General features: G+C 37.0%; 1 protein-coding gene across 2 annotated transcripts in view; it reads right to left on the minus strand.

The window, feature by feature from the left end:
* Positions 1 to 361: 361 nt before the first annotated feature.
* Positions 362 to 25,360, minus strand: part of LOC138710384 (salivary glue protein Sgs-4-like) — a 67,584-nt gene continuing 42,585 nt past the window's right edge. Inside the window, exons 2-5 of one of the 2 annotated variants that reach the window (XM_069841265.1) lie at positions 16,166 to 16,288; positions 9,333 to 9,412; positions 9,041 to 9,290; positions 362 to 813 (exon numbers count right to left, since the gene is read on the minus strand). In XM_069841265.1, coding sequence (XP_069697366.1) covers positions 739 to 813; positions 9,041 to 9,290; positions 9,333 to 9,412; positions 16,166 to 16,276 — 516 coding nt within the window. In that variant the 5' untranslated portion in view covers positions 16,277 to 16,288 and the 3' untranslated portion in view covers positions 362 to 738. Of the gene's footprint in view, positions 814 to 9,040; positions 9,413 to 16,165; positions 16,289 to 25,360 lie in introns of both variants that reach the window. The other variant, XM_069841264.1, reaches the window with a different exon arrangement.

Consider the following 25,360-nt stretch of genomic DNA (forward strand, 5'->3'; position numbering starts at 1 on the left):
AAATATAAGTTATAACGGGAAAGAGGTACAATCGTTATTGGAAAAGAATATCAACTGTTCGTCCACATGCTATTGGTCTGCCTTACAATTGTGATTAGAACTTCAGTACATGAAATATTGAAGACGCCAAGAACTAGATTTTCTATCACTACAGATCATTCAAGATAACAAAAATCACCATAGCAAAATATCATTATTCTTTACGGTAGGCAGCGATTAATTTGATTTTGTGTACATAGTTTTATGTAGGAGAGAGTTGGGTAGTATCGGACATCGAGCAATATCGGAGAGTGCTTTTATCATCTACCACCAGATGGTAGTAGGCTACCTGAATGACATGGTTACGTTTCTGTATGCGACATCACAGAAACGTAACCATGTCATTCAGGTACTTTCATCTGGTGGTAGATGAAAGAAACTCACTGTCCGATATTACCCGATGTCCGATACTACCCAACTCTCCCCTAAGTTTCTTGCTGCCTCAGGAAAGTGTTAAACATCGAGAGAAGTGGTTTGTTTGAAGTGCACCATCATTACGTGAAAGGGTATTTTAGGGAAAAGTATGTTTCTTTTATATTTATAGCCTACGTAACTTTATCCACACACGAATCACTCGTATCACATCACTGAATTATTATATTCTGATGTCTGTTATGCATTTTACAAGGCATTCATGTGTTGTAATATTAAAATCAGTCATAAGATTATCAATTTAAATTTGTGTATGAATGTAACTTTTTAAGATTTCTTCTGTCCCCCTCCGAAGCTGCTGGTGATAAAGTTGCTGACAGCCTTCAAAACGGAGATTGGGATCTGTAAAAGAAAAATAAGCGGTTTAAGAAAAGGGCTCAAGGTATAAGCATAGTTCTAAAATAAACGTTTAAATTATTTTAATAATTTATTATACTTTACATTGATACAACATTAATATTTCGAAATACGCGCGTCATTAAATGAAGAAATTTAGTTTTCTTTTTTAAGTGTTATAAAACTTTAGAAGAAGTATATTTGGACGGTTTAATTAAGATGAATTAAAACTATTAATAATATAAAATTATCCAGTGAAATGACTTGGTTATGAAACTTGGAGTCTCACTCAGTTTGAGTGAGGAACAGAGGTTAAGAGTAATTTCGAGGAAAAAATTATTCCGGGGCCGGGTATCGAACTCGGGAGCTTTAAGTTAAACGTACCAACGCTCTATCAACTGAGCTACCCAGGAACTCCACCAGACACCGATTCAAATTTTCCCTCTTTATCCACAGACCTCAAAGTGGGCTGACAACCGTCAAGCAACCAACACTGAGTGCACACTAACTCTGTGTGACTTAAATTGTGGTTTTCTGTTAACAAACAGTGACGTGTTTTATGCAAATCGAGCTTTCAGATTGGTACGTTTAACCAAAGGTTACCCCGCCCAGGAACAATTTTTCCCTCGAAATTATTCAAATCAACTTTACAGGGAGTTATACATGGAAGCTCGATTTGCAGAGGTTAAGGGTGTTCGAGAATAAGGTGCTCAGAAAAATATTTGGGGCTAAGAGGGATGAAGTTACAGGAGAATGGAGAAAGTTACACAACGCAGAACTGCACGCATTGTATCCTTCACCTGACATAATTACGAATATTAAATCCAGACATTTGAGATGGGGAGTGCATGTATCACGTATGGGCGAATCCAGAAATGCATACGTGCGTTAGTTGGGAGACCTGAGGGAAAAAATACCTTTGGGGAGGCCGAGACGTAGGTGGGAGGATAATATTAAAATAGATTTGAGGGAAATGGGATATGACGCTGGAGACTGGATTAATCTTGCTCAGGATGGGGACCGATGGGGGCTTATGTGAGGGCGGGAATGTATCAACTACTAGATTATTAGCTCCGATGGAATTGGCGATAGCGAGATGGTATTTGGCAAAATGAGGTCGAGAATTCGCCATATAAGTTATTTTCTGCTATTCACCTTCATTTTTGGGGAAAACCTCGGAGAAATCTCAACCAAGTTACTAGCCCAAGCGGGAATCGAACCCCGCCTGATCACAGCTCCATATCAGCAAGAAAACACACCCACTGCCTGAGCTATGCCGGTGGCTGCACAGTAATGATATATCGAAAATAATAATTTATTTATTTAATCTGGCAGAGCTAAGGCCAGTAGGCCTTCTCTTCCGCCCAGCCAGACTCTAATTATAATTGAATACAATTGGTTACATAGTTATTACATTAATATATAGACCATAAAACAACATGAAAGTAAATAATGAAAGTTGGATAAATAATGTTAGTGTGACAATAATAAACATTGGTAAGAAATAATAATAATAATAATAATAATAATGAGATAATTTAAATATTTATTCTGTGATATATATAACCATTAAACATTGAGAAACCTAAAAGAGCTTTTATTGTTAACAAGAATTGTTAGAAAAATATTTCGTTAGTCTATTCTTAAATTGGTTTGATGTCTGACAGTCCCTGACATTACTCGGTAGGAAATTCCAAAGCAGAGGAACAGCCACGGTGAAAGAAGATGAATATGAGGATGTTCGGTGGGAGGGAATGGATAATATTGAGGAGTGTTGTGATCGTGTGTCTAGGTTATGATGAATGGATAAATTTTGAAAACGAGACGCAAGATATGTAGACAGGAGTGGAGAAATGCAATATGTGAAAGAGAAAATGAATTTTTTGTTCTAGAACGCTAGAATTATGTAAGTTCAATTTTAAACTCATATAATTCCACAAAATGAAATGCATTTCGAGGACTAGGTATTCAACCGAGGACGGACCTCATACGATCCACGCACCTAGGCACTCAATGGCCTGTTGTGCTCTCTGCAGCAAATGGTTTTCCCAAGTCCTACGGATGGGCATTGTTTGCTTTCGTTAGTGCGACGCTGATAGGCTGCCCATCCTGTCTCAGTCCTGACAGGACCCGATTCCATCCTCAGATGAGACATCAGAAATCTCAGGGCTGCAAGCCTCAATTCCTTAGAACCTATGTCAGAGTCGAAAACCTTGTACTACCACCCGGACTTCGCCCAGCCTAGTTTTAGAAATAAAGCTACTGCCACACCGAAGGAGGCTTGGTTATTGCCTGGATGAGTAATCTAAGTAAACGAACAGTCGGGAAGAATCAGGACGGCCGCCAGCGTGGTCTGAAATTTGGCGTGTCGCCTAGCAACTGTCGAAGCGAACGAACCAGTCTGCTTTCTCTGGATAATCACCAGGCAATTAACTGTGTTTCTTGATGTACTAGCTCAGTTAGGCTATTGTTATGTGTTTTTAATAACAATGGATGATAATAATATGGGTGAGGGACTGATGCAATTCTTTTCAAATGAGAGACAGATGTAGCACAGGGATTAAGCAAAGATGTAAAGGCGTAACACTCGAAAGATTAACATTATGTACCCACTTTAACGATCGATATAGCAAATCATATTTCAAAGAAATATTTTCCGTAAGAAGTAGTTTTCTAGTCAATTTTCAAAGCGATAATATATTCGTACAGTTGAAGAAACAAGCAAAGAATGATTGTCTAATAGGCGCCTAGCGTTTTTATGTAACTAATATGTCTTACTTACTGTTCTCCAACCAGGAGATTAACCGTGAAAGGAATGTGCTTACTATTGCGTCATCTATTGGAGCGAAGTAGATAGATAATATTACCGTTATAACGTCAGTTTAAAAAACATGCGCCCTCCTGCATATGTTTTTTCCTATATGGAGGGATTAAAAGACCAGGAAATGAACCGTGATATAATTTTGTAACTAGGGTAGTACAGGGACTTCATTTTATTTTTACTAACATTTTTAATATTAACCTGGCTATACCTTTAGAGAACCGGAAACACCGTTCGCTACCTCATTCCACGACTGGAGTTCGATGATACTGGCGTAAAACACAAACAAATCACTTTACTAGGTTTAGGAGGGAAGAAAAGTACTTCATCCATTTACGTAAACTAGGAAATATCGCGATTTTGAGTTCGATAATTTTCATTAGGTTTTTGTTTAATCAAAATGCAGTACTGTATTAAGAATAAGTGTTTTTACTCACGAACTGAGCTATTCATGCGAACGTATTCATTATGCAATGTATATTATACTGTCTACAGCACATTAGCGTACAATATAGAGAATGAAGTTAAATTGAAAAATAATCATAATATGGATATTTAAACATATTTTTGAAAATAGTGGCCGTTCATTTCGATATAGGCTTCAGTTCTTTTGTGCATATTATCGCACTATAGACTACTGCATCTAATTCCAATTGCCAGTTTCGTCCTTCGTACTAGTAACTCATGTTGAAGTAATTCTGTACCTTCTCTATAAAAGAGTACCTTACGTACTGTAAATTCAATCTTCACTTCTGCCCGGCCCGCACAGATAAAATTACTCAGACATGCTATCTACTGTCCGTCCGAGTGGTTATGCCGCAGGATCGTAAAAAGGAGGGAAATCACGTGACAGTTAATTACTTAACGAGGGCCTTTTATTTAAGTTATTTTAAACAGTTGTATAATATTACGTAAACGTCCAATTCCTAACAGAAATTAATGTTTTCAGAAAAGAGCTAAGACAGCCCTGCTTTTACAGAGGGGCGTGCAGAAGCAGGTGGGGGAAATCGGGATGTGACGTAGGCAAACGGACAGTACCTGTGCGAAAATATGATTCAATATTGAAATTTCTTTCGTCACTGGAAAACGCGAACATATTTCTGGAACGTACTATACTCAATAACATAGTGCTGTTTACTCTATGCGGCCTTGATTCTGTCTGGAGAACAGTTGGAACTTCATTAGTAGAAGGGGTGGGAGTGAAGTACATTAAAAATCTCAGGTACAATAAAAAATGAAGTAAAAATAAAACGATGTCCCTGTATAAGTATGTGTGTATCAGTGTTATGGTTTGTGCTTTGAGAGTTAGCCAATGGAGATGCATGTACCCACGTGTGTGACCTTATGACATCAACATTCATTCACAGCATTACCCCGCTGCGTCTCATTCCCCTGGGACTTTCTCCTGGTTGGAGTACAGTAAGTGATTAGCCAACCACCTGGCGATAAGCAGACCTCCTTCACGGTCGTAACCTTACAAATGTTAGATGAAATGAGGGAGAGCTGCAAAGTATTGGGGGAATGAAAGTGCAAAACTAAGCTGCCCCGAGGAATTCTCTGTAACGTCAGATGTGTCAACCACAAATTCCATCAAGGCATGATAGTCATCGAACCTGGATGGAAGACCATCGTGTTAATATTGAGCCATAGAAACGGCCATATATACACTAATTGGGATCATTGTAATAGCTATAGACGTTATACAGGGACATCATTTTATTTTTACTTCAATTTTTATTCTACCTGAGTTTTTTAATACTTCACTCCCACCCCCTCTACTAGTAAACTTCCAACCGTCTCCAAACAGAACCGAGGCCGCGTATGCAGTACTGAGTTAGTGAGTATAGTATGTTCCAGAAATATGTTCGCGTTTTCCAGTGACGAAAGAGCTTTGAATACTGAATCATATTTTCGCACAGGTACTGTCGTCCGTTTGCCTACGTCGCATCCCGGTTTCCCCCACCTACTTCTGTTCGTCCCTCTGTAAAGTCTAGTAGCTGGGCTGTCTTAGCTCTTTTCTGAAAACATTAATTTCTGTTATGAATTGGACGTCTACGTAATATTATACAATTGTTTAAAATAACTTAAATAGAAGGGCCTCGTTAAGTAATTAACTGTCACGTGATTTCCCAGCCCCCTTTCTACGAACCTACGACAAAATCACTTGAACGGACAGTAGATAACATTTCTGAGTAATTTTATCTTTTCCGATCGGGCAGAAGTGAAGATTGAATTTACAGTACGTAAGGTACTCTTTTATAGAGTAGGTATAGAAGTATTTCAACATGAGTTACTCGTACGAAGGACGAAACTGGTAATTGGAATTAGGTACAATAGTATATAGTGCGATAATATGCACAAAAGAACTGAAGCTTGTATCGAAATGAACGACCACCATTTTGAACAATGTGTTTAAATATCCATATTATGATTATTTTTCAATTAAACTTCATTCTCTATATTGTACCGCTAATGTGCTGTAACAGTACAATATTCACTGCATAATGGATAACTCAGTTCTTGAGTAAAAACACTAAGTGTTAATACAGTACTGTATTTTGATTAAACAAAAACCTAATGAAAATTATCAAACTCAAAATTGCGATATTTCCTAGTTTACATAAATGGATGAATTACTTTTCTTCCCTCCTATACCTGGTAAAGTGATTTGTATTTTACCCCAGAATCATCGAACTCCAGTCTTGGAAGGGGGAGCAAGCGGTGTTTCCTGTTCTGAACATTTAATCCAAACATATATCCAGGTTGATATTAAAAATGTTAGTAAAAATAAAATGATGTACCTGTACAATCCCAAGTTCAAGATTAGGTGCAAAAGTTAATGCACAAATAGAAAATCAATACCTACTGTTAGAAATGTGTGTGTGTCTAATACCTACCCACTTCACTTACGTGATTCAGGTTCCGCATACTGCGGATAGATGGCAAGACTGTGACCCATTTTCAAGTTGCACACCACTTCGGCGGGCCACGCTATGTATGATGTGTATCTGTGAAGAGTTATGTCGTATACTAGGGTGACTGTATGTGTAAATGTCTGTGTAAGTGTAGTGTAGGGCAGGGATTCCCAACCAGTGTGGTTGCGCAGTCCCATGGAGTGTGTCGCGAAATTTTGGAATTGAAAAATAAATTTTATGCCATCCAGAAAGTCTCTTTACAACACAGTTTTTATTTACAACGAAGTCTTTGATATGACACACTTTATTTTGAGACATACTTTACCAATGAAATGTGAAGACCTGCAACAATGATCTGTTCAGTTTTTCTGCCTGGCGATAATTCGAATGAAAGTGAAAACTGCAACAATGTTCTGTCCAGTTTTTCTGCCTGGCGATAATTCGAATGAAAGTGAAAACTGCAACAATGTTCTGTTCAGTTTTTCTGCCTGGCGATAATTCGAATGAAAGTGAACACTGCAACAATGTACTGTTCAGTTTTTCTGCCTGGCGATAATTCGAATGAAAGTGAACACTGCAACAATGTTGTGTTCAGTTTTTCTGCCTGGCGATAATTCGAATGAAAGTGAAAACTGCAACAATGTTCTGTTCAGTTCTTCTGCCTGGCGATAATTCGAATGAAAGTGAACACTGCAACAATGTTCTGTTCAGTTTTTCTCCCTGGCGATAATTCGAATGAAAGTGAAAACTACAACAATGTTCTGTTCAGTTTTACTGCCTGGCGATAATTCGAATGAAAGTGAACACTGCAACAATGTTCTGTTCAGTTTTCTGCCTGGCGATAATTCGAATGAAAGTGAATACTGCAACAATGTTCTGTTCAGTTTTCTGCCTGGCGATAATTCGAATGAAAGTGAATACTGCAACAATGTTCTGTTAAGTTTTTCTGCCTGGCGATAATTCGAATGAAAGTGAATACTGCAACAATGTTCTGTTCCGTTTTTCTGCCTGGCGATAATTCGAATGAAAGTGAATACTGCAACAATGTTCTGTTCCGTTTTTCTGCCTGGCGATAATTCGAATGAAAGTGAATACTGCAACAATGTTCTGTTCAGTTTTTCTGCCTGGCGATAATTCGAATGAAAGTGAATACTGCAACAATGTTCTGTTCAGTTTTTCTGCTTGGCGATAATTCAAATGGAAATGAACACAGCAACAATGCTTAGTAATTCGTTTACTCTTCCCACTCAGTAATAAACAGAGTTTAGAGTCAGAACATATTGGTCAGTTTCAGTATATAGTACGTGTGAGCGGGTGATAAAGCACTTTTGATAAAATAGTCGCACTATTTGGATTTTATCATGGACAAATTTTGAATTCGAAAAATATAATCTGACTTGAGGTCTGCGTTAGATCACAGCAGTGCTAATTCAAATAATGTTAGCGAAAATTCCCTCAGGGTTCACAAAAATCTACTGCGTTTCGTAAATATGGCGATGAATATTTGCAATATGCTTTACGTGGCTTGCAGATGAATATAAACAAAATCCCGAGTGTCTTATGTACGGAAATGTCTTGACAAATCAGTCGATGTTGTCTAATAAACTAAAAGACATTTAGAACTGCCGTTTTCAAAGTCATTGTGACTGGTTGTTGTTATTATTATTATTATTATTATTATTATTATTATTATTATTATTAGTATTATTATTATTATTATTATTATTATTATAGTATTATTACTAATAAAAACAAATAAGTGTGTTGCGATTTCGTGGACGTTCGGTAAAGTGTGTCGTCAGTCAAAAAAGGTTGGGAACCACTGGTGTAGGAAGTCGGTGAGGATAATGATGGTGAGGAAGGGAGAAGGGGAAACCCGGTGCCGGCACGTAGCCTACTCCTGTGAAACTTCGATAAATTGAATATACATTGCCACCGGCGTGGCTCAGTCGGTTAAGGCGCTTGCCTGCCGGTCTGAATTTGCGCTCGGGCGCGGTTTCGACCCCCGCTTGGGCTGATTACCTGGTTGGGTTTTTTCCGAGGTTTTCCCCAACCGTAATGTGAATGCAAGGTAATCTATGGCGAATCCTCGGCTTCATCTCGCCAAATATCATCTCGCTATCACCAATCTCATCGACGCTAAATAACCTAATAGTTGATACAGCGTCGTTAAATACCCAAATAAAAAATATATATACATTGATTGAATTACATAAGTTAGGTCAGATGCAACAGTGTTCATGAGTAGGATAGCTGTATATAATAAAAGTAATTTAATACAGTTATATGAACACTTTTTAATATATAAAAAGTGTTCATATAACTGTATTAAATTACTTTTATTATATATATAACTGAATATACATTGTTGACTATTACTCAGTTCGAGATATCTATTCTTTCATACCTAAATGAGACGTGTTGTTTTTCTACTGAGACATTGAATAGAGAGTAACTAACAATATTCTTTAGTTAGACGATGTTGTTCTGAAATTACCTGGAAGACGTCATTAATGAACTTGGAGAAGCCGGTCGTCGTGGGTGACGTAGGCGGTGCCCTGGTGATGTGTACTTTGACCGGTGTGGTCGAAGGCGTCACAGTGTTTGCTGCAGACTTCTTCGTCGCTGTCTCAGTTTTCTGCGTTACAGAATCAGACTTCTGTGACACAGTATGAGTCTTCTGGGTGATGTGCTCAGTTTTCTGGGTTACAGGCTCTGATTTCGACGTTACAGTTTCTGTTTTGTGTGTTGAAGTCTCCGTTTTCTGCGTTACAGGCTCCGTCTTCTTCGTTGAAGTCTCCGTTTTCTGCGTAACTGGCTCTGATTTCGGCGTTACATATTCAGACTTCTGTGTGATGACTTCAGATTTCTGTTCACATGAAACAGAGCAATATTTAGTGCACAATTCAGTATTGATCGTCACTTCAGAACACATTCTGTCTGGATTGCCTTTATTATTACAACTACAGTAGCGTGCAAATTAATCCGAACAACATAATTACCAGGGAAAGGATTTATATGTAAATACATATTTACTTATAAAGCTAATATAATTTATATTTTGCATTATCTTTATGTTTCACAATGTGTAGGGTTGAAAAATCCTACTTTTATTTTCCATATTTTTCCATATTTTAGAGTTTAGTACATATTTTCGTTAATTTCCATATATTTTCCATATTTCATATAAAACAGTCCATATTATATTAGGTTTAACAATAAAACAAAACAAAATTCCATTAACTTTTAAAAATACATTTCAACAATAGAGATTTAAACACATGTTCAGTAATCCCTTTAACATCAGAGTTATTTGAAAATTAGCAGTCCTATCGACAATGGGAAAGTAAGTTACAAAACTGTATTAATTTAATTTAAAATTTTTAACAGACTTCAGTTGTGCAGCTCAACAGTTAAATGCCAGTCAGAGTACACATAGGTTCAGTTTTGTAAATCATACTATAAAGACGGTAAATATGCCAAAAGTACGTCATTCAGTCAATTTAAAATCAAAACTAACAAGTTACATTTCAGAATTTAAAGAAGATGGTTTATCAACTGACAATAAAATATTATTTTGTAATTTGTGTCAGTGTGCAGTATCATCTACACAAAAGTTCCTGGTGCAACAACACATTACAACTAGTAAACATCAGGCCAACAAACAACTAAATTCCAAGCAGAGACAATTGTTTTTAACACAACCAACAACATCGAATGTAAGATCTGAGTTTAACATCGACCTGTGCCGTTCTCTCATCTCTGCTGATATTCCTCTCTACAAACTAAAGAATAAGGTCTTCAGGGAATTCCTTGAAAAATATACTCAACATACAATCCCGGATGAGTCAACACTTAGGAAGACGTATGCTCCATCCATCTACGATGAGACAATACAGAAGATAAGAGATGAAATTAAAGATAGTTCAATTTGGGTTTCCATTGATGAGACTCCCGACAAAGAAGGTAGACTTGTTGGTAATGTAGTTATCGGTTTGTTAAGTGAACAATATTCTGAACGAATTCTTTTACATTGTGATGTTCTAGAAAAGTGCAATAACAAAACTATAGTTAAACTGTTCAACGAAGCTATGGGTATCCTGTGGCCAAAGGGTATTATGTACGATAATGTGTTATTCTTTATTAGCGATGCTGCCCCTTATATGGTCAAAGCTGGACAAGCATTATCTGTTGTATATCCTAAATTGACTCATTTTACTTGTGTGGCGCATGCATTTCATCGTGTGGCAGAAGTGGTCAGAGACAATTTCCCTAAAGTAGATTTGTTGATTTCATCAGTGAAAAAAGTATTTCTCAAAGCTCCCAGTAGAGTTAACGTGTTGAAAGAAATGTACCCTGAAATTCCATTGCCACCAAAGCCAATTTTAACTAGATGGGGTACATGGCTAGAAGCAGTTGAATATTATGCCGAACATATAGACTCTATTAACAATGTTCTCCTTGCATTGGACTCTGAAGATGCAGTCTCAATTGATACTGCGAAAACAGTTACCTGTGACATAAGTGTGAAGAATGACTTAGCTCACATTCAGCATACATTTTCATGCATCATAAAAACGCTCAAAAGTCTCCAAAATAGGCACCTTTCACTATCTGAAAGTTTTGAAATTATAAATAGTACTGTGGAACAACTGAATCGTGGTAGAGGTAAAGTTGCAGATGCAGTAAGAGCTAAGGTGGACACTGTACTTTCAAAAAACCCTGGATATGAAGAACTACAAAAGGTTGTTGCTGTGATGAGTGGTGAATCAACAGTGAAGATTAACTTGGACTTATCCCCAGCAGACATTGTGAAATTGAATTATGTACCAGTTACTTCTTGTGACGTCGAACGCTCTTTTAGTCAGTATAAATCTATCCTCAGAGACAATAGAAGAAGATTCACTTTTCAGCACTTGAAAGAAATGTTTGTAACCTATTGTTATGGTAACAGACAATAAAAATTGTGTTTTGTTGAAACTACATTGGAAGATAAGGTACGTCCATTATATTTTTTGTTTAGTTTGATTAAAATGTACCAATATTTAACGTATATAGTCATTTTTTTATAATTTTAAGTCCATATTTAATTCCATATTTTGGTAAAAATCCATATTTAATTCCATATTTTGGTAAAAATAACTACATATATATTTACATATTTCATATATTTTTAGTCCATATAAATCCGTTCCCTGATAATTACTAATGCAAAAACACTCAAACGGGATAAAAAAAAAAGGATCTAAGACATAGGTACCTCAGTAATCTATGTGGCCTCCCTTGTTCCTAATAACAGCTCTGAGACGATTTGGCATGGATTCCACTAATTTCCCACAAATATTCATTTCTTCATCGCGAAACCATACACCAATGAGGGCAGGAATCATCATCTCCTTTGTAGAACAATCCATTTTTTGCATTCTTCTTTTGCAAATTGACCACAAGTTCTTAATGGGGTTGATGTCGGGTGAGTTGCCTGGCCAAGAGAGAACCTCAATATTCTTTTTGTTGAAGAATTCGGTAGTTTTTCGAGACGTATGTCATGGTGCCAGGTCTTGTTGGAACACACCTCTGCCATCCGGAAATGATTTTTGCAGCTGGGGTACGATTCTAGTTTCCAATAAGTGAATATATTTGTCAGAATTCATCATTCCCTTGATAGGTATTAATGCTCCAGGCCCTTCATGTGTAAAACAACCCCAAAAAATTACTTTAGGGGGGTATTTGGGTGCTTGTTGGAGATGAGCTGCTGTTACTTTTTCGGATCCTTTCCGTACGTAAGAAACACGGTGGGCGTGGAGCTCGAAATGAGACTCATCGGAAAAAAGTACATTCTTCCAGTCATTCACTGTCCAGTGTTGATGTAATTTTGCCCACATTAAGCGTTTTTTGCACATAACAGGGGTTAGCAGTTGCTTCTTAATAGGCTTACGAGCCCTTCGTCCAGCTTCCAAAAGCCTACGCCGCACTGTTGTGACGTGAATATTCGCCCCAGTGGTAGCCATTAACTCGCGGGTTAAGTCGACAGCAGTTAGTCCAGGATTTAATTTACTTTTCCTGACAAACGATCATCTGCAGGTGAAGTCTTCCTTTTCCGGCCACAGTTTCCTTTTTTCTGGGGTGTGATGGATCCAGTCTCCCTGTATCGTTTTATGATCGAATTAACAGTAGCCAAACCGATGTGACATTCTGCAGCAATTTGCCTCTGTGTCATAGAAGAATGCTCTGCTAATGTTATAATTTTAGACCGTTTTCGTGGAGTTGTATCCATTTTTGAAGACGACAGAATGTACACAGGATTGCAGTATTAAGTCTTCAACACAACTGAAATGCTTATAAGTACAAAACGACAGGCAAAATGTAACATGTTATAAAAAAAAAAATAATAACGACAGACCTTCAACAATGGAATTACACGTACTACAGATGTCAATTAAAGCGGTATGAGCAGCTGTGAGGCCAACAATGACAGAAGATGTAAAAATATGTCGTGTTCGGATTAATTTGCACGCTACTGTATGTTCGGTCGAAAACAATTATTTGAATTATCTGTTGTAATTGTTGTATAAGTAATACCCTCTTAATTAATTATGACAGAGCTGAACCTGCCTTCCAAATATCATTTCGTCAAATATTTATAGAAATGAAAAAGTTAATAAAAGACTTCTTACGAATGAAAAACTTACTTACAGGCGGAATTAGGATGCACTTAACGTAAAGTATGTAACGTGAGCGAAGCTAGTCAAGATTTCCGTGTCTATACCAACTTAATATACTCTGTTCGGATTAATGGGTGAAGATACGTTTTTCTCTTTTAAGTTTTCTTTTTTTTTTTCTTCTCGATACTTCGCAGAAATGAACAAAAAATAATTTCAAAATTCGTGTACCTAAAATATAACAAAGAGCCAACGGCAAACCTCACTACTATTGATTCAAAACCTTATATTCTACATTTAATAATTCAAAATAAAGGAAAACGTGTTATGTGTCTTTCACGTGTTCAATTTTATGTTACCTTGTTAACATGTTTCGGCCTGCTATTGGCTATCATCAGAACTGGTTGTTGCTGGTCTTGGCGCATTTTGTTTCGTTTCCTGTGGGGGTGTGTGGAGTCAAAGACACATCACAGTCATAACAAAATTACAAAACATCTCCACATATGCAGAACACATCATAAATGCCAACCACACCTACAGAGACATCAACACAGACATGGAAATACTACACATCCAACCAAAAAGCCAGAAGCTAAACACACTAGAACAGTACGAAATATACAGACACACAAAAACACATCCAAATGAAATTCTCAACACACAACTCAATTTCAGAACACACACACTCTTTGACTCCACATTACATGACACAAACACACCTCCACAGGCAACAAAACAAAAGGCGCCAAGACCAGCAACAACAGTTCTGATGATGGCCAATAGCAGGCCGAAACATGTTAACAAGGTAACATAAAATTTAACACGTGAAAGACACATAATACGTTTTTCAAAGTGATATAGTGTTAAAAGTTGTGCAATCAAGATGTAACAAAATAAAGTTTATGACTAAACAAGCTAAGCTTTCGACGTTGATTCTCGTGGCTATGGAGAAGAAATCCACATAACACAGACGCAACTCCTGAATAAGGTTATTGTCATCTCTATGAATTCGTCGCTCAAACATTTCATACTCCAAATGAAAGTAGGTAATCTTTTTGTTTTCATTTTAAAAGAAAGATATCCAGAAAGTAAGAATAGTTGATACGGTGTGTTTCTCTTTGTGTCAGACATGTTTATTCTTATCGACTCTAGCACAATAAAAGTTAGTTCAATAACGTTGCGTACACACCTTCGGAAGTCGAAAAACATTGTTTTTTTAATGGACCTTTCTCAGCAGTATGGCTTAAAAATGTTTAAATATCTCTAATATATTTATAGTTATGAACTAAAATGTGAGACTGTCAATTGATTTGTCGATTTAAATATAGGCAGAATTTCTTTACTTCGGTAAGTTTGTTGCTCATTTCCCATGTCTTAAGTTTTCCAAATCCGTTTCCCTCATAACATTCACTTTTTTTTTAGATAAATTCATGAAATATTGCATGTAACTATATTTCATACTGGAAAACAAACTCTGTCTTTACCAATGTTTCATCTTTTATGTTCCTTTTTTATTAATAATTCTTCATATAAAATAATTAAATTTTGCAATCCATGACAAAAAATAAAAAAAAAACCCTATTTACATATTCAACTTAAAGTGTACGATTTGTTAACACATTCATTATTCAAAATTGTATAAGATATCAGCGAAACCAATTTTCTCTGCATATACTGTACCTCCAAATTTAAAAATATAATGACCCCTTAACAATAATTTATTTTTGGTTTCTAAATTTTTTTATTAATCTAGAAGTATTTTCTAATCACCATACCAAATTCCAGTGTAAAATTAATTCAGAAAATGTACAAATTAAAGTTAGAATTTTACTAAATTATATAGAATGTTAAGAAAAAAGTGTCCAATATTTTAGGAGGTGGTAGTACGCATCAGAACAAGAAAAAATGTCTAATAAATATGGGTCCTACAACACATACTTTCTGCGATCTGAACACTTGTTCGTAGGAGGTGCTCAACGTAACGTTCATTCATGGCAGTGCATAAGAAATCACGCACTCTTTCTAAAATTGACCTGGTTGTTCTTGATAACCAAAAGTCTAGGGGATTTTAGATTTGAGGAACGAGCAGGCCAAGGTGTGGGGCCTCCCCAATAAATCCAGCGGTCCTGAAATATCAGCGTCAGGTGTTCACGCTCAATGCGGAAAAAATGTGTTGGTGTGCCATCATGCATGAACCACATCTGTAGTCTTTGCTGACATGGCACATACTCCAGCAAGGTAGGCAATACGTTAATAAGAAAGTCCTGATAACGATCCCCAGTTAATCTCTGTGATAGCACGTATGGCCCTTAATCCGTCACCAAGAACGTCTGCCCATACGTTCATTGAGAATCGGTGCTGATCCTTGTTTCTTCAAGTGAATGGAAATCTTCATCAGCCCACACATGCTGATTACGAAAATCCACAACACTATCTCTACTGAACCCCATATCCGCAACCAGACTTTTGTTTTCAGTATTCCTTGCAATGTATCAATTTCCCATGCCAGGGGTGTCAACTACGGTATGATTATCTGGTAGTCTGCTGTATTGTAGGGCGGAAAAATGCATTGCCATAAATGGACGTCACATTGAGCACCTCTTATGAACAAGTGTTCAGATCTCAGAAAGTATGTGTTGTAGGACCCATGTTTATTAGACATTTTTTCTTGTTTTGATGCATACTATCATCTCCTAAAATATTGGATACTTTTTTAACACCCTGTATAGCGAAATATGTATATACTGCCTTAAATTAATCCTAAACACATAACTGATATTATTGTATTTGTTTCCTTCAAGTCATGTTACGTTGCGGTAAGTGTATCGTAATCCCATATTTAAGTTATAAGAGTTGCTGTGTGAATATAAACTACAGTATATCAATGCTTTGGATTTTTTTTTTAGTTAGTCACTGCTAATAATTTGTAGTACGAAGTTTGCTACGAATGGGTAATCTTTCACCTGTGGTATCGTGTTGTCAATCTCATCCTTCGTGTCGTCACGTTGTGGCATTCCTGTCGCTGAACCGATAAGAACGATGACCGCCAGGAGCGCTAGCCTTGATGAGATCATGGTGATTGTGTTCTGGAAATTGAATACAATAGTTCATTTAGTTAAAGTTACAACGTATTTTATTAAATAACTAATTATAATAATTATTTCTCTTTCTCTCTCCCCCCCCTCCCTCTCCCTATTTCACAAAGTATGTTTAAATTTTAGAAATTGTTGTATCACTGCCACCATTACTAATACTATAATCATCAATATGCTTCGTATTCCAGCTACCTAAAGACTGAAGTTAAAGGCACATTGAGTATATAGCACCCCGAACACAACCGAATTCAACGTATAAGGATGTACGTACACAAACACGTCATCGCTGCGTGTTCGTGGAGGATAGTCAACTCCCGACATTCTGAAGCTATACTAGTAAACACATGCTTGAGCCGTGAAGTTCATTTTCGTCGTGAATAATAACGTGCATTCCTAAGTTATGGAACTTGAACATATACGGATGTCACTTGAAATGATTTTATATTGCAAGAAATTCTTTCAGTAGCACATGGCATTATTGACGCAAGATGTAGTACAAGATATTCCTATTGTCTGATATTTTTCGTGTTTCATTAGGATATTGCATGTATCGCTCATCACTGAAAGAAAACCCACTAATGTTCTATTTCCTTTTCTAGAAATTCCTCTAAAATGTATATTATTTAATTTATTAATTGGGATATTGGCACTGAACATCATGGTAGCCTACACAAATCAATGCTAAACCTGGAGTTAATATCTTCATAATTTTCAGATTTTCGTGGTACTGGTTTTTTTGGATTGCGTTCAACACACTTTCTATAACTTTTGGTATTGCAGTGTCTTTCAGTTCCACTGCTTTTGTCACTTTTAGGCTTATTTTACACATTTAGGTATAATGTTGTCTATATTGACAGTGAAAATATTCAAACATCCTCAAGAATGCCCCGCAATATTACACGCTTGAGCGTCTTACCTAAGGCATTTTACCTCTACAATGAACCTTCAATCAGCCACAAAGATGTAGTTATTTAAATAACACGACTAGTAAGAGCAGTGATCGATAAGATTACTCACTATGACTGCGTCCCGGTTGTGACTTTCTAGAAGGAGAGGGCAGAGGATGTGTAACTATTTTGTATACGAACGTACCTGTACCTGCGCTATGACGTCACAGGATATATATGCTTATGTTTAAGCCCTATATCATTATATTTTAAGTTTGTTTTCTTCCAAAACAACGCCAACCCTTGTCTAAACGATTGTGTTATTGTGCATGTCACTTGAAAATTCACTCAGTCCGTAGACTGGTGGGTACAAAAACTAGCCCTGTCCCTCCATAAAAATGGACTTAACGCGTTTTGGGATCACACTCTCCAATTTTAATGTGTAATATTAATGATCAGGCTCCGTATTCCAGTTCCCTGTGAAATGGAATGAGGTTGACTGATAAGTATTTTTACAGAGTGAATCAAAAGTCGGGAACCATATAAATATCTTCCGTATGCTTGATTTTCGATTACTATTAGTGTTATAGTATTTGTAAGAACAAATGCACTACCAGTGACACATTCGATTCTAGCCCTCGGCTATCTCTAAAACCGCCATTTTGGATGCAACTTTGAAATTTTAAATAGGGTCATGTAGGTACTCAAAATCATGGGAAATTTTCTGAAAAAAAAAAAATCAATGGTGCAATCCGTTTTGAGATATCTCTAATTATTTTCGAGTTATTTAAAGATAACTGTAATAATGACACAAACATTAGTTACTGCATCTACAGATATTTTGTAACATGGTACAGTACTCAGCAGGCTTTGGAGAAGGTATTTTTATGCAATTCTGGTAATTAACTTTTCCTGCTTTACTGTTTGGTTAACCTGTGACAGTTTCAATGCATAGTTGTGAATATTTGAAGCTTTCCTACAACAAATTTCTTGATTTTCGTGATGGCATTATCGAAAGAGATAAGAATTGATATCATTCTTCATTCTGGAGGGTTAAGCCACAGAAATTGTTGCAGCAGACTGGACGAACAGTTCCCTGGACATTGAATTGGTCGGCGTGGACCAGTAGAATGGCCGGCCAGGTCTCCAGATTCAACAACTCTTGATTTTTTATTTTGGGGTTCATAAAGAGCTTGGTATATGAAGAGAAAATTGAGAATGTGGAACATTTAAAAAACCGTATCATTGAATCCTGTGGTAAAGTCACCCCGGAAATATTACAAAATGTTCTCTCCACATTCTCAATTTTCTTTCCATATACCAAGCTCTGTATGTAACCCCAAAAGAAAAATCAAGGGGTGTTAAATCTGGAGACCTCGCCGGCCATTCTATTGGTCCACGCCGAACAATCCAATGTCCAGGGAACTGTTAGTCCACTCTAATCTAAATCAGTAATTACACTAATATAAATTGGAATTATTTCGGGAGCGAGATTAAAATAATAGAAACGTCCATTATATGAGGGACTCACAACCAAAGTGGACCAGGTCCATTGGAGGTACAATATGCGCACTGTAGACTATCTATTGACCGTTAATATTGCGATTTCTCTAAATATGACAATGAGTGACCTAATTTTAAATTAGACGTATAAGTATCTATTTGCTAGAGATATGTGTAAACCATGAAATCGTATTTTACCACCTGTACCATTTGAGGTGATGCCTTATTGGTGTTACTTACGAGGTTACAACCAATCTTCGGACTGCTGACTTGACATCTACTACTATTTATTTTAAGACTATATTTTGCAATACGTTTGCTCGAACATGAAAGACAACTTCAGTTACTGTAGCTTCCCGTGCTCAAAATTTCATGCTACGCCACTGACTACTACTACTGTTCTATGCAACTTTACCAGCATCCTCACACACGTGATCTCTCCATATCATCTTCCTTTCATCCACATTTCGTTTGAACTCCAGTCTTGACAACGAACACCCCAATGTTCGCTAATCATTCAGTCGCACCACATATTCAACGCAATGAATCATGTCAATTCTAAGGGTGCGAGATCGTGCGTATTTGCTTGCTTTCCGCACAAAACCAATACGCGGTAAATATGAAATACCGCATTCAGTATTCCCAACGTAACACACATAACAATTTCTCTATTCTTACCGCTTAAGCGTCATATTCATTTTACTGCTTTAGGCTTTTATCATATTATTTTTAAAGACGTTCAACATAGTAATAATTATAAATTGGAAACTTACCGCTGCAATTTCACCTAAATTGCACTGTTAATTATTGTTTTTAAATATTTGCAAAAATTCAGTAAACTCTACTACTCCACTAAAGTTATTGCATTCGTGATGCAAGTAACATTAAGGAAGCCGTGAAAAAATCAACAACATTCCAGATGCCGATGTTATTACTGTAATATGTTATATAAATAATATTGTTAAAATATTAAAATGAAAAATAAATCATTACATAACCTTACCGTTTGTTTTAAGTTCGCATTTATAGACTGGGAGAAAAAAAAAAGACAGACGTATATTACGGCCTGCTGCAATAAAGTAAACACAGAAAACATTTTATAGCAACAATGTTGAAGAAAGATATTTTTGTTTTCCAAAATTGCCGTCATTGAACAGAAACCAAGATGGAGATTTCATTCCAACTAATTAGAAATTTCTCTTTCAGGTATGTAATAAACGATCTTCGCACAAAATAATGTACGATGCACGAGCGGTATGTTTGTTTTCATGTTCTCGGAAATTAAAAAAGCTCAACTACGTTTCGCTTTTTCAATCTTTTCCTCGAACATGAAAACATCAACATACCGCTCTTATAACGCATATTACTATATCGTGGTCTGGGATACCGTCCACTTTCTAGATTTGAAATTATTTACATCTCCTTTTACATTGTTAATTTTCTTTCACTGAGCTAGATATGCTTCACATCAATAAATAAGTACTAAAAATGTAACTAGGCTGGATAAATAGATCAACAACCCGCGATGAATAATTATGCTTGTTACGTAACTCGACACGCTCTACGTTCTTTCTTACCTAAGTTACAAGAGTGAACGTAATTTACCACCTACGACTATTGTCAGGGAACGTTACTTTCGCTGTTCACATGTCCAACCTGGTTTCCGCAAATGCAGGACTGTAATTACGTCACATACGCCTACAGTTGAAAATTTACTACCGCTGCCGTTTCTCTCGATGTGTCAGTGGACTGTTACGGAGTGCACGCGACCTTGGCGGGTGCTCGTGTGTGAGAATGATAGATATTCGTTTGTATGTTGTAATAAACGTAACGGACTGCTACTATTTTGTCTTATGACATAAATTATACTTTCGGGACAGCTGTTGCGGCTATGAGGATGGTGCCTGCTCTTCCAAACAAAGCGTCCGAGACAATGACGGATTTAGACCTTGGGAAGTGCTGGGCACTCCAGGCTAAATGGGCTCTTCGTACTCATAAACTGAAATACACAGCAGAAAAAATGGCAGGCCATTAAATTCATATTTTTGTATTATGTATGGGCTCCTTCGGCAGAAGCCCGGGGAAAGTGCTTCTGAATGAATGAATGAATGAATGAATGAATGAATGAATGAATGAATGAATGAATGTTAGCCATGATGTCCCATGTTGGGCACCGGCCTCCTGTGATGGGGTTAGAACCCCCTTCGACAGGGATGGCTCAAGTGTACTCGCTTGGTGAGCTAATCCAGGCGAGCTTGTCGTGTACACTACTTTTGTGACATGGTTAATAATTCTATTAGACTTTAATCAGTCTCAGCACTCTGCACTTTTACAAACACTGTTTGCTATTTACACTATTTACCTGGCACTTTCTCAACACTGACTTAACTATTTACAAAAGTTATCTTACACTTTCACTAATACTGACTTTACTATTTACGATATCTTAACACTGGTTACGTTATCTATTTACAATGACCTTCCCTAGTTCTTTCCACAAAACTCTGTTCTTTGCTGTCCTCGACCATTGTTTCCCCGCCTCTCTGGTAAACATGTCAGACCATCTGAGCCGTGATCTTCCCTGTCCTCTCTTTCCGACGAAGGGGTCCCACATCGTGACAGCATGGGTCCATCTTGCCTGGTGTAGTCTCGCCACATGTCCCCCCAGGTCCACTTCGTTACCGTGGCTCGTTCTGCTGCGTCAGTAGTGTTCGTCAGTCTTTGTAGTGTTTCGTTAGTAATTCTGTCTCGTAGCGAAAGTGCTTCTATTGCTCCCTAATAAATCCGAATTCCCGGCATGGGAAATGGAAGAAACTTATCTTCCGTCTACTGAACTAGATGGTTTTTCCGTTGTCCTGTGATGTCCCTGTGTCAGGCTGATCCCATGACGATGTGGGATGTCTAGTGTAGGCCTACCATCTAATGAATACCCCACCTCCACCGTGTAAGCGCTGCTGTTCTATCCTAGGCTGCCCGTGTTCGGACCGAGACCAGGTAGTGATGGAATTTGTGGTGGGCGATACAGAGTACTTTTGTTTTGTTCTCCCGTTTCCCTCTAACATTCCACCAACACCTTCCTCCTTCGTCTCGTTTAATTTATCAACTGCAGTAACTACAAATTAGATGCAAATTTTCAAAACTCGTCATATCCATTTTTCTAATTTTTTCAAGAACTGAAAAAAAAAAACGTATTACGACTGTAATTTTAGCGTTTCTACAAGTTCACCTATTATTTATACACCAACTGTTAGTTTTATATCAACTTCAACTATAATAGTACATTATGCAACGAGCCTATAATGAAGGTAATTAAGAAGTGAGTATGGATATTTATGAAACGAGCGCAAGCGAGTTTCATAATTTTCATACGAGCTTCTTAATTACCATTATAGGCGAGTTTCATACGACTTTTTATGCTCGCCCATATTTCTAACTTGATGTTATTAATTTTTTAGCAATGTCCCGTATGTTGTGAGATGTTCGCAGACGCGAAAGTATTGATTTTTTCCGAGGAACAGATGTCCACATTGACCTTGCTAGGCCATAAGAACCTACAGAGATAACATTGAAATTAAATTAGACATTGAAAAACGAGATGACAAATTGAATTTATTTGAATATTATTTACAATTAACGCTAATTATTATAGTAACAGAACATAACCTTCTGCGACAGTATTGGATTTCCAGCCTCCGTGACTTTTCGTCAATTCTCTTTCGATTGCATATCCGAGAATAATCGATACTTGCGGTTTTATAACTGTAGAAAGCTGACCTGTCATTGGCTGAACTGTTGTAACCTGAGTCGTCATTGGCTGAAAGACCTGACCTTTAATGAGTAGGTGTACTTTAATGACATACATTAAAGGTCTGCTACCAGGTGTATAATTACTACATTTCGGCATGGTCGAGCATAAAATAAATAATTAAGGAATAAATTACATTATTACATTTTGCTATTTTCTTACATTTTACTATACTTATTACTATGATGTACCGAAGTACATATGATATTTCAGTGTAGGAATTCTGCACTACCTTGGTGAACAATGGGTAAAACGGAGAAAAATTCTCTCAGACACCGGGACTCGAACCAAGGTTTTCACCTCTACGTCGTGACGCTATATTCTGTGACACAGTCTATGAGGTAAGCCACCAAAGAGGAACAGAGATTTAGAACGTAAACTTAAAGAGATTCAATCCTCATCGGAACTCGAATCCGGTGTGGCTTAGTGGATAAAGCGTCAGGACGTAGAGTTGAAAACCCGGGTTTGATTCCCGGTGCCGGAGAGAATTTTTCCTCCTTCTAGCCATTCTTCACCATATGGAATAAATGACAAAGAATGTTGAGTTGAAATGCAGGAGAAGGCGAGTTTTTTCATGCATATTATAGAACTAGACATTCATGTAAGTATTTTTTTCTCGTTGAGAACGGTTTATTGGATAAGCCCTACTCAAAGCATATGACTGAATTTATGATTACATATAATCAGAGACCGGAAGTTTAGGCATCATGAGTCATTAAACTAAGCTGGCAAAAAGGCATCATAAATAGCTAAAATAGGCAGGCACAAAGGCATTATAAATAGCTAAAATAGGCAGGCAAAAAGGCATTATAAATAGCTAAAATAGACAGGCACAAAGGCATTATAAATAGCTAAAATAGGCAGGCAAAAAGGCATTATAAATAGCTAAAATAGGCAGGCAAAAAGGTATTATAAATAGCTAAAATAGGCAGGCAAAAAGGCATTATAAATAGCTAAAATAGGCAGGCAAAAAGGCATTATAAATAGCTAAAATAGGCAGGCAAAAAGGCATTATAAATAGCTAAAATAGGCAGGCGCAAAGGCATTATAAATAGCTAAAATAAGCAGGCAAAAAGGCATTATAAATAGTTAAAATACACAATAAAAGGCAATTATAAAAACCTTACACTAGATTCACAACCTTTCACTTTCCACAAAGGGCAGCAAGAAAAGCTTTACATAGTCAAATGCAAATTGAGATTTTCGACTCGATGTTGCAATTACTGTTGGAAGCAAAGAAATCGTCTTCCCAGTAGCCTTGGAAAGTGCATTTTTGTGTTAGGTTGTACTGATATATTGCGATATGAAATATTTAGCTAGCTACAACAACGTTGCAATGAAAACTGAAAGAAAATAACCGTTAGACCCGCACTCATTGTTGCCTTGTCAAATAAATGCAAGCGATAATTAAAACGCTTACTGTTATACATTTTTGCATGGCAGCACTCATTGTTGCAAAGAGAATATGAAAGACAATGATATACATTCGGTGAAGTCACTTTCATTGTAGCGGTTATATAAATAAATTAAAATATACCTGGAGGAAATTTTTAAGAATAAATTAATAAATAATAGATAAATGCTTTTTTGCCTTTATTTTATTATTTATTTAGTAAATTAGGCATTTCTATTTAAAAAGGCAGAAAAGGGCAACATAAAACTGTGACGTTTCAATCACAAATATATAATTCGTACGAATTTACTTTCAAAATTAAGATAGATTTAACACATTTAAAAATGCATTCTGCCAAAGTTCCGGTCTCTGCATATAACTAACAAAACTGGTGTTTAAACAAAATAAAAGCACAATAAATCACTTTGAATTCCACGTTATGCCCAGCATCTTGATACAAAATTAAGTACCGGTACCTATTTCTCTATACAGTATTGATATGTGAGTAATAATATTGAAAACATATAGAATTATTCTATAAACTGCTGAACAACATTAAACACGCCAAGTTCAATCTTGCTTCAAACCATTTCACATTCTTGCGGCTCACAAAAACTATCTTCCTTGTCCTCTTCTGTGTCCACTGCTGGTCCATCAAGAAGCCTCTTGTAGAACTCCAGAGAAGAGTCTATCATCCACTCGTTGCCAAAATGCTTAAGAAGTAACTTCTCCACGTTCCGTAGTTCGACAGTTTTCAAAGGAACCCCTAACTGTCACAATACCAGGATCCATAGATCCCAGTTGTTTTTTTTCTTCAGAACACTTTTCGTGATCCCAACGTCGCTATTGTAATTACATTCCCCTTCGAGAGTCACGGATTCCCGTTTGTTTCTATGTAGAATGAATCTTTTCATGCGCGAAAAGAAAACGTTGGCTTTATGATGGATCCAACTGCTGCTTTCCAGGCTCGAACCTCACAATCCTTACCAAGCGTCCGTACAGTTCCATATGAGGACCTATTGGCTACATGGATAAGGCGAGTGCAGTTATGGCAGTAGGCTAGGAGAAGGAAAGTTCTGAAGAGTTAGTCGTATTTGAGGCATGCTTTTGTACAGGATTAAGTTTTGATGTGTTTATATGGACATAGTTTCCGGCTAGAAAAAGGAGTAGAAATCATGCATAACCTGAATTATGGTTTTTGGTGGATAAGCGCGTTTTGAAATGTTGCGACTCAAATAGAACGAGAATAAACTTTGAGACAGTTCGAGCTTCCGATGTCGATATAGGAATGGAATTTCGGGAGGGGGCACTACGATCCACCACTGCGACCTTTCAAGATCTATTGAACTAACCCTCGAGTTAGGTGCATTTTCAGACCACACTGGCTGACTATACTAAGATTCACTGCGTACCCAGGTTTCGAGCAGGCAACCACAATTGCTCCTAGGCCAGCTCCCTCAATGCGTCGTCGTCGC

The sequence above is a fragment of the Periplaneta americana genome, chromosome 12 (genome assembly GCF_040183065.1).
Source record: "Periplaneta americana isolate PAMFEO1 chromosome 12, P.americana_PAMFEO1_priV1, whole genome shotgun sequence".
Taxonomy (NCBI): Eukaryota; Metazoa; Arthropoda; class Insecta; order Blattodea; family Blattidae; genus Periplaneta; species Periplaneta americana.